General features: G+C 41.0%; 1 protein-coding gene across 1 annotated transcript in view; it reads left to right on the top strand.

The window, feature by feature from the left end:
• Positions 1-14,616, top strand: part of LOC138638343 (potassium channel subfamily K member 9-like) — a 47,773-nt gene extending 33,157 nt beyond the window's left edge. The window contains exon 3 of the mRNA XM_069727570.1: positions 12,844-14,616. Coding sequence (XP_069583671.1) covers positions 12,844-13,760 — 917 coding nt within the window. The 3' untranslated portion in view covers positions 13,761-14,616. The remainder of the gene's footprint in view (positions 1-12,843) is intronic.
• Positions 14,617-14,829: the final 213 nt, after the last annotated feature.

Consider the following 14,829-nt stretch of genomic DNA (forward strand, 5'->3'; position numbering starts at 1 on the left):
CTCCCCAGCGACCACACAACCACTTACCAACGATCACTGCCAGTTCGTATCGCTGGTCGTGATCGTTGGTAAGTCGTTTAGTGTAACGGTACCTTAAGCCAATAATCCCCAAAGCAAAAATAAAAACACTGAAAGGTTATAGATGGGAAAGAGGCAAATCTTGTGGTGTCCCAAGAGTAAGGAGTATAACACATGCTATAGAAGGACAAGAAAATCCAGGAAAGCAAGGCTGCATAAGACATGTTGGTAGATATAGTAAATGAAGACCACCCGGTCACACCATGATGTGTGGAGGAAGGAGCCCTTTCCCCTGAGGAAGCCACGTTTTGTGGTCATATGAGTGGGGCTCCTTCCTCCACACATCATGGTGTTACCGGGTAGTCTTCATTTACTACATCTACCAACAGATCTTGCTATCCTGAATTTTCTTGTCCTTCTATAGCATGTGTTTTATATCGCTTACGCTTGGGATACCACAAGATTTGCCTCTTTCCCATCTATAACCTTTCACGGTTTATTTTTGCTTCGGGGATTATTGGCTTAGGACTATGTTATCTATTCATCTTTACTTGTTCATGTTTATAACCTGTGAGCTGTAATACACTGACTGGTATGGGTTTTTGTACAGTTATTTTCCCAGGACATTCTGAGTTTGCAATATTTATAGCACACCCCAGGAACACACAGTGGACGAGTCTGGATGGTCCATATATGGTATATTCAGTGATTTAAAACCCAGATGTTTTTCCTTTAGCACACTAAGTGTTGCAAGGAGTTAACAGCCAATTTGTATAAAGAGCTGATTGTTTTGTGGACAACCATAGAGCGGGTGGGAGGTTGTCCACCTTCTCTCCACCCCAGAGTGTAGTCTGGGCTTAAGTAGCTGGCCTCCAGAGATAGTGGGTGATCAGTGTCTGGAGAGGAACACTCCCGAGAAGTGTTGGTGTTTGTGCTAAAAAACCTAAGCCACGTACCTTGCTAACCCTGAGCGGGCTGATCCCTGCTAGCTGAAGGAGTGTGCTTTGTGCTACCATTTTATTTTGCTGTTTTTGCCCAGAGGACCGTATTTACTTTTTCCAAAAATAGCACAAGTAAACAAATTGCAGTTTTTAAAAGAAGGCCTTTATTATTAATGGAAAAAGAAATCCAAACCTACAGGGCCTTGTGTGAAAAAGGTATTGCCCCCCCCCCTCCTTGAATTATGTGTAACTGTGGTTAATCACATTTTTGGGAGGCTGAGTTCAAATTCTATAGCCACATGCAGGCCTGATTGCTGCCACACATGTTCTTAATCAAGAAATTACTTAAATAGGACCTGCCTGACAAAGTTAATTAGACCAAAAGTCCTCAACAGCTAGACATTATGCCGCGATCTAAAGAAATTCTGGAACAAATGAGAAACAAAGTAATTGAGATCTATTATTCGGAAAAGGTGGAAAAGGTTATAAAGCCATTTCTCAAGCTCAAGTCTGTAATGCTGTAGATAAGCCCCGATGTATCCTGAAAGATGAGAAAAATAGGTTAGATTATACTCACCCTGGGGTGGTCCCAGTCCGGTTCTGGTCCGATGGGCGTCGCGGTCCGGTCCGGGGCCTCGTATCTTGTTATGATGACGTCCTCTTCTTGTATACAGGCTGCGGCTCTGGCACAGGCGTACTTTGTCTGCCCTGTTGAGTTCAGAGCAAAGTACTGGAGTGTGCAGGCGCCGAATCTTTACCGGTGCCTGCGCACTGCAGTGAGTATAATCTAACCTCTTTTTCTCATCTTTCAGGATACATCGGGGGCTTATCTACAGCATTACAGAATGCTGTAGATAAGCCTCTGATGCTGGTGGGCTTAGCTCACCTTCGATTTTGGGGGTGACAGGTTTCCTTTAAGGTCAGTGTTCATGACTCCACCGTAAGAAAGGGGCTGGACAAAAATGGCCTGCATGGCAGAGTTCCAAGACGAAAACCACTGCTTAGCAATAACAACATAAGTCTTGTCTCAGTTTTGCCAGAAAACATCTTGGTGATCCCCATGACTTTTAGTAGAATAGTCTGGACTAAGGAGACAAAAGTTGAACTTTTTGGAAGTTGTTGTTGCTGCTAAAGGTGGCCCAACCAGTAGGTTTAGAGGGCAATCACTTTTTCACGCAGGGCCCTGTAAGTTTGGATTTCTTTTTCCCTTTATAATAAATACCTTCATTTAAAAATTGCATTTTGTGTTTACCTTTGTCTAATATTTCAATTTGTTTGGTGATCTGAAACATTTAAGTGTGACAAACATGAACAAGAATAGGAAATCACGAAGGGGGCAAACACTTTTTCACACAACTATATATGTCTAAAACAAATAAATGTGATGCAAAACACATTAAGCCAGATATCTGGCACACACAGCTTAATTAATCAGCCCAACTTTCTTTCACTGATAAAACGTTACAGTACATAGGTTAAAAAATATAGCTTTTTTTTTCTTTTTCAATAGTTTTATTCTCAATGGGCTAAAAGGGAGGAGTGATTTGAACTTGTGTGAATTTTTCTCTTCATATTTTTAAAACCGTTTTTCTGGTATTTGATAGTCCCCTTAGGGAACTTGAAGCTACGATCGTCTGATCGCTTGTGCTATGCATGACTGTGCATTAGCACTGTTATGTTTAGCAGTGATCCAATGGGTAAAGTTTCTCTTTGTGGAGAGTGAAATGTCAAGCCTGACATGCCTAGGTGAGGAGACTAGGAAGTAATAGTCCTAAAAGTAAATATCAACTCTCTAACGAGCCTTGTCTGATAACTTAGGATAAAAGCCAAAACCAAAGATTCAATTTGCAGACACACTGTTTTGGGGTACTGTCCCTCGTCAGTGCAAATTGTGAGATCTGGTTTGGCTGGGTGAGAGGCGTCTGAGCGGGATTCAAGTACGGTAGTTATGTATAGCAGAAATCATGAGGGCCGGCATTCACAGGAGGATTGTAATGACAGGCATCGGGGTAATCAGCAGACATCGGCTGTCATGGCAACCCATAGGAGCCCCGCGATCAAGTGACAGGCTAGCTGATGGGAGCGTGGAATGACGCGCTTCTTGCCGGTGCATATAAAATCCTGTCATAGATTGACAGGTGGTTTTAACAGGTTATCCACCACGGGCTTGGCACAACTCCACCCGCAAATATTAAAGAGCTATTAAAGGCACATGACGAGTGATTATCTCAGCTGTCATGGGCGGTGAAAAATGTGGGCTCAGCGTGCAAGCCTTAATCAAAGGCAGGAATGCGGCATATAATGTAAATATATGGCATGTTTTGAAGGGTTAATGATTGTTCTGTACACATAGTAGTTTGATGACCTGTTTAGACTGACCATATGCCAATCTGATTGGGTGGTTATGCCAGAATTCTGCTGTACATCATCTTGAAATAGCACAAAAAACAAATTTTGCAACTTTTGTATGACTTTTTGCCGTTTTTATACTAATCCTGGCCAGCTTCGCCATCCAAAGTGGATGGAATTGTGGCATGACACAGTATGGCGAAGTCAACCTGTCAAATTCATCAAAATGTATGTCACAAATTACTCCAGTCCCTGGTGGAGCAACCCTTGTGATGCAGGTGTAAGATGCGCTTAGGTCATTGTCATGTGCGCCTCTCAATGAATTAAGCTCATCTTACTCCAGCGGTGCCTTCAGTAAGTCTGGCGTGCACAATGCCAGTCTTAATGAATCTGGTCCAGTGTCGGATGACACCGCTTCCTAAACTACGGGGTGGTTTATAATCTTCCCATGATAACAATAGTAACAAAAATACTACTAGGAAAGTTGAGGCTGTCTCGTAAAATCTTTGCATTGCTGTCGCTATACATAGACTGTAAAGAGATCAGACTTTTACTATAAAAAAAAGTACAGCGGCAGCAGCTTGTGTCAGATTTTATGTGATCACCATGGTGCTCTATTAGAAACTGCTTTCACACCTACCTACTAAATCTCCAGAAATAGCAGCAATGTGAGCTTCTGCACTGCAATGTATAGAGCTCGGTGTTCACACATGAGACGGTGGCTTCGGGGCCAGCAGTAAGTACTATTTCTGTCTAATCGGAGTATTTTGGGCTTCTATGAGTGCGATACTGTATTTCTGAAATGTTACCTGTCAGATTATGCCATTTTATTCTATTGCATTCAATAAATAAAACATTACTAGCTTCTGGAAAGTGAAAGGCCCGCTCCATTTCTTAATTGACACCTTAGGTCACTGTAACTTGGAAGAAAAAGTCTCCCATTTGGCACCTTGTATTAAAGTCAAATGAGGTGACTCGGGAAGGTTCCCACTTGTCATTAACCACTTGCCATATGCCACTATGAACACAAGGCAAGGTCTATGAGCCAAAGTGGAGAGCTGGTTAGGAAGAACGGCCTTGGCCCTTTAAGTATTACATAAATGCTCATCCATTAATTGGGCAGCACACATTATAACTCTGCAACGGATATAAATGGCCTTTTGTTTCTTCTGAAATAGGACCTGTTCAGAATGGCTTTATCATTTAAAGGGCTCTGATCAAGAAAACCCTTTTTCAGATTAACCCCTTTACCCCCAAGGGTGATTTGCACGTTAATGACCGGGCCAATTTTTACAATTCTGACCACTGTCCCTTTATGAGGTTATAACTCTGGAGTGCTTCAACGGATCCCACTGATTCTGACATTGTTTTCTCGTGACATATTGTACTTCATGATAGTGGTAAAATTTCTTTGATATTGCCTGCGTTTATTTGTGAAAAAAAAAACAGAAATTTGGCGAAAATGTTGAAAATTTCGCAATTTTCCAACTTTGAATTTTTATGCAATTAAATCACAGAGATATGTCACACAAAATACTTAATAAGTAACATTTCCCACATGTCTACTTTTCAGCCGCACAATTTTGGAACCAAAATTGTTTTTTTGTTAGGGAGTTATAAGGGTTAAAAGTTGACCAGCAATTTCTCATTTTTACAACCCCATTATTTTTTTAAGGACCACATCTCATATGAAGTCATTTTTAGGGGTCTATATGATAGAAAATACCCAAGTGTGACACCATTCTAAAAACCACATTCAAGAAGTTTATTAACCCTTCAGATGTGTCACAGGAATTTTTGGAATATTTAAATAAAAATGAACATTTTACACTTTTTCACAAAAAATTTACTTCAGCTCCAATTTGTTTTATGTTTACCAAGGGTAACAGGAGAAAATGGACCCCAAAAGTTGTTGTACAATTTGTCCTGAGTACGCTGATACCCCATATGTGGGGGTAAACCACTGTTTGGGCGCATGGGAGAGCTCGGAAGGGAAGGAGCGCTATTTGACTTTTCAATGCAAAATTGACTGGAATTGAGATGGGATGCCATGTTGCGTTTGGAGAGCCACTGATGTGCCTAAACATTGAAACCCCCCAAAAGTGACACCATTTTGGAAAGTAGACCCCCTAAGGAACTTATCTAGAGGTGTGGTGAGCACTTTGACCCACCAAGTGCTTCACAGAAGTTTATAATGCAGAGCCGTAAAAGTAAAACAAAAATTTTTTCCCACAAAAAATATTTTTTAGCCCCCAGTTTTGTATTTTCCCAAGGGTAACAGGATAAATTGGACCCCAAAAGTTGTTGTCCAATTTGTCCTGAGTACGCTGATACCTCATATGTGGGGGGGAACCGCTGTTTGGGCACACGGGAGAGCTCGGAAGGGAAGGAGCGCCGTTTTATTTTTTCAACGCAGAATTGGCTGGAATTGAGACCGGACACCATTTCGCGTTTGGAGAGCCCCTGATGTGGCTAAACAGTGGAAACACCCCAATTATAACTGAAACCCTAATCCAACAACACCCCTAACCCTAATCTCAATGGTAACCCTAACCACACTTCTAACCCTGACACACCCCTAACCCTAATCCCAACCCTATTCCCAACCGTAAATGTAATCCAAACCCTAACTTTAACCCTAACCCTAACCCTAGCCCTAACCCTAATGGGAAAATGGAAATAAATACATTTTTTTTATTTTTCCCTAACTAAAGGGGTGATGAAGGGGGGTTTGATATACTTTTATAGCGGGTTTTTTAGCGGATTTTTATGATTGGCAGCCGTCACACTCTAAAAGACGCTTTTTATTGCAAAAAATATTTTTTGCGTTACCACATTTTGAGAGCTATAATTTTTCCATATTTGAGTCCACAGAGTCATGTGAGGTCTTGTTTTTTGCGGGACGAGTTGACGTTTTTATTGGTAACATTTTCGGGCCGTGCCATTTTTTTTGATCGCTTTTTATTCCAATTTTTGTGAGGCAGAATGACCAAAAACAGCTATTCATGAATTTCTTTTGGGGGAGGCGTTTATACCGTTCCGCGTTTGGTAAAAGTGATAAAGCAGTTTTATTCTTCGGGTCAGTACGATTACAGCGATACCTCATGTATACCATGTTTTTATGTTTTGGCGCTTTTATACGATAAAAACTATTTTATAGAAAAAATAATTATTTTTGCATCTCTTTATTCTGAGGACTATGACTTTTTTTTATTTTTTTGCTGATGATGCTGTATGGTGGCTCGTTTTTTGCGGGACAAGATGATGTTTTCAGCGGTACCATGGTTATTTATATCCGTCTTTTTGATCGCGTGTTATTCCACTTTTTGTTCGGCGGTATGAGAATAAAGCGTTGTTTTTTGCCTCATGTTTTTTAGTTTTCACTGAAGGGGTTAACTAGTGATCTAGTTTTATAGGTGGGGTCGTTACGGACGCGGCGATACTAAATATGTGTACTTTTATTGTTTTTTTTTTTAATTTAGATAAAGAAATGTATTTATAGGAACAATATTTTTGGGGGGGAGGGGGGAAATTTTTTTAATTTTTTTTTACACATTGGAATATTTTTATTTTTTTTTACACTATAACATTGCCCCGGGGGGGGGGGCGTTATCATATTATAGTGTAAGCTCGCTGATCTGACACTTTGCTGTGCACTGTGTCAGATCAGCAATCTGACGTGCACTTTTCTTATGCTTCCCGGCGCCTGCTTTGAGCAGGCGCAGTGAAGCCACCTCCCTGCAGGACCCGGATGCCGTGGCCATCTTGGATCCGGGCCTGCAAGGAGGAGGTAAGAGACCCTCGCAGCAACGCGATCACATCACGTTGCTGCGGGGGTCTCAGGGAAGCCCGCAGGGAGCCCCCTCCCTGCGTGATGCTTCCCTATACCGCCGGCACACCGCGATGTTTGATCGCGGTGTGCCAGGGGTTAATGTGCCGGGGGCGGTCCGTACATAGGCAGCTGACTATTGGCCGCGCTTCCCCCGTGAGCGCTGCCGATCGCGCTGGACGTACTTTTCCGTCCTTGGAAATTAGGGCCCACCCCACATGGACGGAATTGTACATCCAATGTCAGAAAGGGGTTAAAAGGGGAAAACTGCCTTTATGCTACGTTTCTATGATGAGCTTTTGGTGAGTTTCTGCAACTATTAGGGTAAGTTCACACAGGGCGTTTTTGCTGCTTTTTTTCTGCAGCAAAAACTGATTTTGGAAGGACAGAAGCTGTGGCAAAAACTCTGGTTTAGAGGCGTTTTTTGTGTCATCCATTGACTTTCTGCAGTAATAACATGGTGGTACCTGCGTTTTTGCTGCATTATTTTCAACACCCTTTCATGCCAATGGGGATAAAACGCTGCGAAAGCGCTGCAAAAACGCTGAAAGAAGTGACATGCTCTATGTCCAAAAAAGCAGCAAAGCACAAAATAATGGTGACAGAAAAAAACAATGTGTGCATGAGATTTCTGAAATCTCATAGGCTTTGCTGGTACTGTGAAAAGCAGCTGAAAATTAGCATAAAAAAGCAGCAAAAACGCCCTGTGTGAACTTACCGTTAATGCATTTTTTTTTACACGTGTTTGTATTGTGTTTTTGTCTCTTTTTGATGTATTATGCTTTAAATAAAGCTGTTTTGTTTTTAATACTTTCTGGTATTTCGCATTGACAAAGCTTTATTGATACAGTCATGTACAGATTACATTTCTGCAGCAGAACCGCATTAAAAACATCTGGGGATGCTTCAGCAAAGCTGGAATTGGGCAGGTTGTTCTTTACGAAGGACTTATGAATCAAGCCTCATACAAGGTTATCCTGGAAAAACAGTTGATTCCTTATGCTCAGGCAATGTTCCCCAACTCTGAGGACTGGTTTTTACAGCAGGACAATGCGCCATGCCCCTCATCTAGGTCAATCAAGGTGTGGATGAAGGACCACCACATCAAATCCCTCTCATGGGCAGCCCAATCTCCAGACCTGAACCCCACTGAAAATCTCTGGAATGTAATCAATAGGAAGATGCCACAAGCCATCAAACAAAGAAGAACTTACATTTTTGCACCAGGAGTGGCATAGGGCCACCCAAAAGCAGTTTGAAAGACTGGTGGAAAGCATGCCAAGACGCATGAAAGCTGTGATTAAAAATCATGGTTATTCCACAAAATATTGATTTCTGAACTCTTCCTGCGTTAAAACATTAGTATTGTTGTTTCTAAATGATTATGAACTTGACCATTTCTCATTTTCAGAAAATAAATAAATACAAAATTTATTGCTTGCAACTTCGGAGACATGTTGTCAGAAGTTTATAGAATACAAGAACAATTTATATTTTACTCAAAAATTATACCTATAAAGAGAAAAATCAGACAAACTGAAAATTATGCAGTGGTCTTTTAATGTTTCCGTTGCCAAGCGAGTGTCCCCCAAGACATGCAGTAAGCGCTATTTTACTATACAGTTATATGAAAAAGTTTGGGCAGATTGCACATTTTCTGTTAGTACAATAAACCTCATTTCAAGGTAGAAACATTACTGTGTCCAACAGTTATTAGATATATGAAACTGAAATAGCTGTTGCAAAAAAAAACAATTTTTATAAAACATTAAGCTTAAGATTAATAGGGGTGCCCAAACTTTTTCATATAACTGTGTGTGTGTATGTATATGTATATATATATATATATATATATATATATATATATATATATATATATATATATATATATATATATATATATATATATATATATATATATATATATTTATATATATATATATATATATATATTTATATATATATATATATATATATATATATATATATATATATATATATATATATATATATATATATATATATATATATATATTAGCGCTTACTTACTGCGTGTCTTGGCGCTTACTGCGTGTCTTGGGGGACACTCACTTGGCAACGGGATAAACGCACACAGGCACGATTTTCTTACTATTCTATTGGGTTTATTTTGACATCAGCATAAACCGCAACCTCAGGAACTTGGTAGTATGCAACAGCCTTAACACCATCTGTACACATTCGGCTTTACAGTGGAATCACAGGCCCTCACTGACCCCGGTCAGCATAACACGGATTACAGTCCGTTACCTGTTGGCGTCCATCACACAGGTTCCCGGATGCCTCTTATCCTCAGAGGTATCCCACAGAGTAAACACAGTCTCGCTCTCCCTCTCTCACCCCGTTCAGTATAACACGGATCCCTGTCCGTTACCTATTGGTGTCGGCCACACAGGTTCCCGGGTACCTCTTATCCTCAGAGGTATCCCACAGATGTCTCTCACCGACCGTCCACTCCAGGTACAGTGCAGACCACAAGTTTGGACACACCTTCTCATTTAAAGATTTTTTTTGTATTTTCATGACAATGAAAATTGAACATTCAGGGTATGTGCACACGTCCGGATTTCTTGCAGAAATTTCCTGAAGAAAACCGGAAATTTTCTGCAAGAAATCCGCATTTTTTTGGGGGGTTTTTTTTGCGTTTTTTTTTTTAGCATTTTGTAAGCGAAATTATCTTGCAGAATGCTAAAGTTTTCCAAGCGATGTGTTTTCGCTTGGAAAACTGACAGTGTTTGACAAGTGTGACCAACTTTTTACTATAGATGCTGCCTATGCAGCATCAATAGTAAAAGATGGAATGTTTAAAAATAATAATAATAAAAAAAAAATGGTTATACTTACCTGCAAACAGCCGATCTCCTCAGCGGCATCCGTTCCTATAGATGGTGTGTGTGTGCAGGACCTTCGATGACGTCACGGTCACATGAGCGGTCATGCGACCAATCACAAGATGGCGACGTCATCGCAGGTCCTTCACACCCCATCTCTACAGGAACAGAAGCGGCAACGTGCACCGATGAGAGGCGGGAAGACTCCGGGGCCATCAGAGGGTGAGTATATGACTGTTTTATTTTAATTCTTTTTTTTTTTACCAATTATATGGTGCCCAGTCCGTGGAGGAGAGTCTCCTTTCCTCCACACTGGGTACCAACCGCACATAATCTGCTTACTTCCCGCATGGTGTGCACAGCCCCATGCGGAAAGTAAGCAGATCAATGCATTCCTAGGTGTGCGGAATCCCCGCAATTCCGCAAATTTAATGAACATGTTGCTTTTTTTTCCGCAATGCGATTTTTTTTTTTTTTTTTTTTTTTTTTTTTCCCGCGGGAAAAAAAAGCAACATTTGCACAAGAAAAACGGAATAGACTGTAAATAATAGGAGGCATATGTAAGCGTTTTTTTTGCGGTTTTTTTTTCGCGTTTTTATCACGTTTTTATAACGAAAAAACTTGAAAAATACTGAACGTGTGCACATGGCCTCACACTGAAGGCATCAAAACTATGAATTAACACATGTGGAATTATATACTTAACAAACTCCTAGTGTATCCTCACCCACCCCCTGCAGACTGTGAGCCCTCGCGGGCAGGGTCCTCCCTCCTTATGTACTCGTGTGCCTTGTTATCTGCTCATGTTTAATGTATTTGTCTATATTTGCCCCGTATTCACATGTAAAGCGCCATGGAATAAATGGCGCTATAAAAATGTATAATAAAAAAAAAACAACTGAAATTATGTCTTATATTCTAGGTTCTTCAAAGTAGCCACCTTTTGCTTTGATGACTGCTCTGCACACTCTTGGCATTCTCTTAATGAGCTTCAAGAGGTAGTCACCAGGAATGGTTTTCACTTCACAGGTGTGCCCTGTCAGGTTTAATAAGTGGGATTTCTTGCCTTATAAATGGGGTTGGGACCATCAGTTGTGTTGTGCAGAAGTCTGGTGGATACACAGCTAGTAGTCCTACAGAATAGACTGTTAGCTGCTTTTTCTTGCCATAAAACAAATTCTAAGAAAAACGAATGGCCATCATTACTTTAAGAAATGAAGGTCAGTCAGTTGGAAAAATTGGGGAAACTTTGAAAGTGTCCCCAAGTGCAGTGGCAAAAACCATCAAGCGCTTACAAAGAAACTGGCTCACATGACCACCCCAAGAAAAGAGGACCAAGAGTCACTTCTGCTTCTGAGGATAAGTTTATCCGAGTCACCAGCCTCAGAAATCGCAGGTTAACAGCAGCTCAGATTAGAGACCAGGTCAATGCCACACAGAGTTCTAGCAGCAGACACATCTCTACAACAACTGTTAACAGGAGACTTTGTGCAGCAGGCCTTCGGGGTAAAATAGCTGCTAGGAAACCACTGCTAAGGACAGGCAACAAGCAGGAGAGACTTGTTTGGGCTAAAGAACACAAGGAATGGAGATTAGACCAGTGGAAATCTGTGATTTGTTCTGATGAGTCCAAATTTGAGATCTTAGGTTCCAACCACCGTCTCTTTGTGCGACGCAGAAAAGGTGAACGGATGGACTCTACATGCCTGGTTCCCACCGTGAAGCATGGAGGAGGAGGTGTGATGGTGTGGGGGTGCTTTGCTGGTGACACTGTTGGGGATTTATTCAAAATTGAAGGCATACTGAACCAGCATGGTTACCACAGCATCTTGCAGCGGCATGCTATTCCATCCAGTTTGCGTTTAGTTGAACTATCATTTATTTTTCAACAGAACAATGACCCCAAACACACCTCCAGGCTGTGTAAGGGCTATTTGATCAAGAAGGAGAGTGATGAGGTGCTACGCCAGACGACCTGGCCTCCACAGTCACCAGACCTGAACCAAATCGAGATAGTTTGGTGTGAGCTGGACGACAGCGTGAAGGCAAAAAGGCCAACAAGTGCTAAGCATCTCTGGGAACTCCTTCAAGATTGTTGGACAACCATTCCCGGTGACTACCTCTTGAAGCTCATCAAAAGAATGCCAAGAGTGTGCAAAGCAGTCATCAAAGCAAAAGGTGGCTACTTTGAAGAACCTAGAATATAAGACATAATTTCAGTTGTTTCACACTTTTCTTGTTAAGTATATAATTCCACATATGTTAATTCATAGTTTTGATGCCTTCAGTGTGAATGTACAATTTTCATAATCATGAAAATACAGAAAAATCTTTAAATGGGAAGGTGTGTCCAAACTTTTGGTCTGTACTGTACCTTGTATTAATCTTATTTCAGAATATTTTAATCATGACTAAAGCAAAAGGCAAGCTTGTGCTGGATTTTTGTAACCAGAGAGCAGTGATTTGTGGGAGCTCACTTACACAGAGCTTAGCTATGTGCCACGTATCTGACAGCACGCTTGAACTAAAGTGATGCATCTTTCCAGAGGATTAGTATTTGAATTATTAGCACAAATTTACGCTAATCTCTGTCTTTAACAAATCATTCTGTTTAATGTTCAATTTCAACCAGATTTTTTTTCATTTTTAAAGGTCTTCCCTCCCCAAACAGTACCACTTTTGTCCGTGGGTTGCATCTGGTATTGCAGGAGCATTTAAGCAGACAATATCCGCTACACCAACAATATATGTATTCCAATGATTGTCTGTAGATTAAGATACTTGTGCCTCTTGTTAGAATATTCTCTATTTAACATTTGGTTTTATTTTCCTGCAGGGTACGGTCATGCTGCCCCGGGAACTGATGCTGGAAAAGTCTTCTGTATGTTCTATGCTGTCCTTGGGATTCCTCTCACACTGGTTATGTTCCAGAGCCTGGGAGAGCGCATGAACACTTTTGTCAGATTCTTATTAAAAAAGCTAAAAAAATGTTTCCACATGCGGAAGACTGAGGTGTCCATGGAGAATATGGTGTTAGTTGGCTTCCTTTCATGCATTGGTACACTAGGCATTGGAGCAGCTGCCTTTTCATACTTTGAAGGTTGGACCTTCTTCCACTCTTACTATTATTGTTTTATTACACTTACAACCATAGGGTTCGGAGACTTTGTTGCCCTTCAGAAAAATGAAGCTTTGCAAAAGAAACCACCATATGTTGCTTTTAGCTTTATGTATATCCTGGTGGGACTGACGGTAATTGGAGCATTCCTCAACTTGGTAGTCCTCCGCTTCTTGACCATGAACTCTGAAGATGAAAGACGAGATGCAGAAGAGAGGGCTTCTCTACGGAGAGCACAGAATAGCATCTCTCTACGGTCAAAGATGGATGCCCGCAGTCGGAGTTCTATTTATCTTCCCATAGGAGATAGGACAAGTCAGATTAACCTGATACCTCTCATGCAGGATGATCCTGACAGGGGGAGACGCAGGTCTTCGAATGCAACCTCAAGAGCAGGGTCTTTTTGCACATGTATGTGCTACCGCTCTCCTTTTTGTGACAGTCCTGCGATATCGCACCATGAGGCACTGAGTTGCCACACCAACCCAGTTTATTACAATTCAATCTCCTTCAAAATTGATGAAATTTCCCTTTGCACTCGTGACAACACTGGTTTCTCTTCTCCTGACAGCTTTTTTTCACCAGAGAATCAGCGTTACACAAACCATTTCAGAGTCAGGAGGAAATCTATTTAAAGCATGTCTGGACATATCCTCGTCATGTGTTTTGATATCTGAGTCTGAACTCGTATCACCCTGTCAGGGTTCCTAGTGACCATATAGGTCTGTCAGACTGTAATGCCCTACAGTCTGACAGACCTATACGGTCACTCTCAGACCTATATGATCACTCTGACAGACCTATACAGTCACTCTCAGACCTATACAGTCATTCTCATGCTATGTATATCCTCTGCATGTTACCTCGTGAAGAAGATCTGCAATTACTAAATGACTACCATTTCTTTGTACTGTATAATGCTTCCTTTGTATGTAGCTCCTTGCAGCTCAAGCCATCAGAAACTAATGGGAATTGTGAAAGAAATCAGTGTATTCTTCGCAGCTTGGTCTTTTTGAGCAGAATGACACAAGATATTATGGTGTATAAAGAGTGAGATTAAATTTTGCCATCCAAATGTATTACTCCTCCTCCATAAATCACTTGTAGGAACACATAAAATATGGGATCAAGTTTTGGACTCCGCATTTTAAAAAGGATATTGGAAAGTTAGAGAATGTTCAATGGCAGCAACTAGATTATTACAGGAGATTGAAGAGTTGAGAGTTTAGGAAAGTTGGGCTTGTTAGGCTTAGAAGAAAAGATGCCTATGGGGTGATCTCATATACATGAATAAATACATGTGTGGTCAATACAAAGGCTGGTACATGATTACATGATTTATTCCTTCCAAGGACCTTACAAAGGACCAGGGGACATTGATTAAATGTTGAGGAATGGGGATTGTGACATCTAGGTAGGAAATGGCTCTTTACAGTTAAAGCAGCCAGACCGTGGAATACCTGACCACAAGTGGTAGTAATGACAGATATTGTAACATTTAAAAAAGGCCTACGTGCTTTTCCCACAAATGGCATTATGAGTTATATATAATATACTAGCTGAAGAGCCCGGCGTTGCCTGGGCATAGTAAATATCTGTGGTTAGTTAGAGCACCTCACTTCTCTTATTTTCCCATCACGCCTCTCATTTTCCCCCTCACATCTCTCATTTTCTCCCTCACTCCTCTCATTCCCCCCTAACACT

Source organism: Ranitomeya imitator, chromosome 5 (assembly GCF_032444005.1).
Source record: "Ranitomeya imitator isolate aRanImi1 chromosome 5, aRanImi1.pri, whole genome shotgun sequence".
Classification (NCBI taxonomy): domain Eukaryota; kingdom Metazoa; phylum Chordata; class Amphibia; order Anura; family Dendrobatidae; genus Ranitomeya; species Ranitomeya imitator.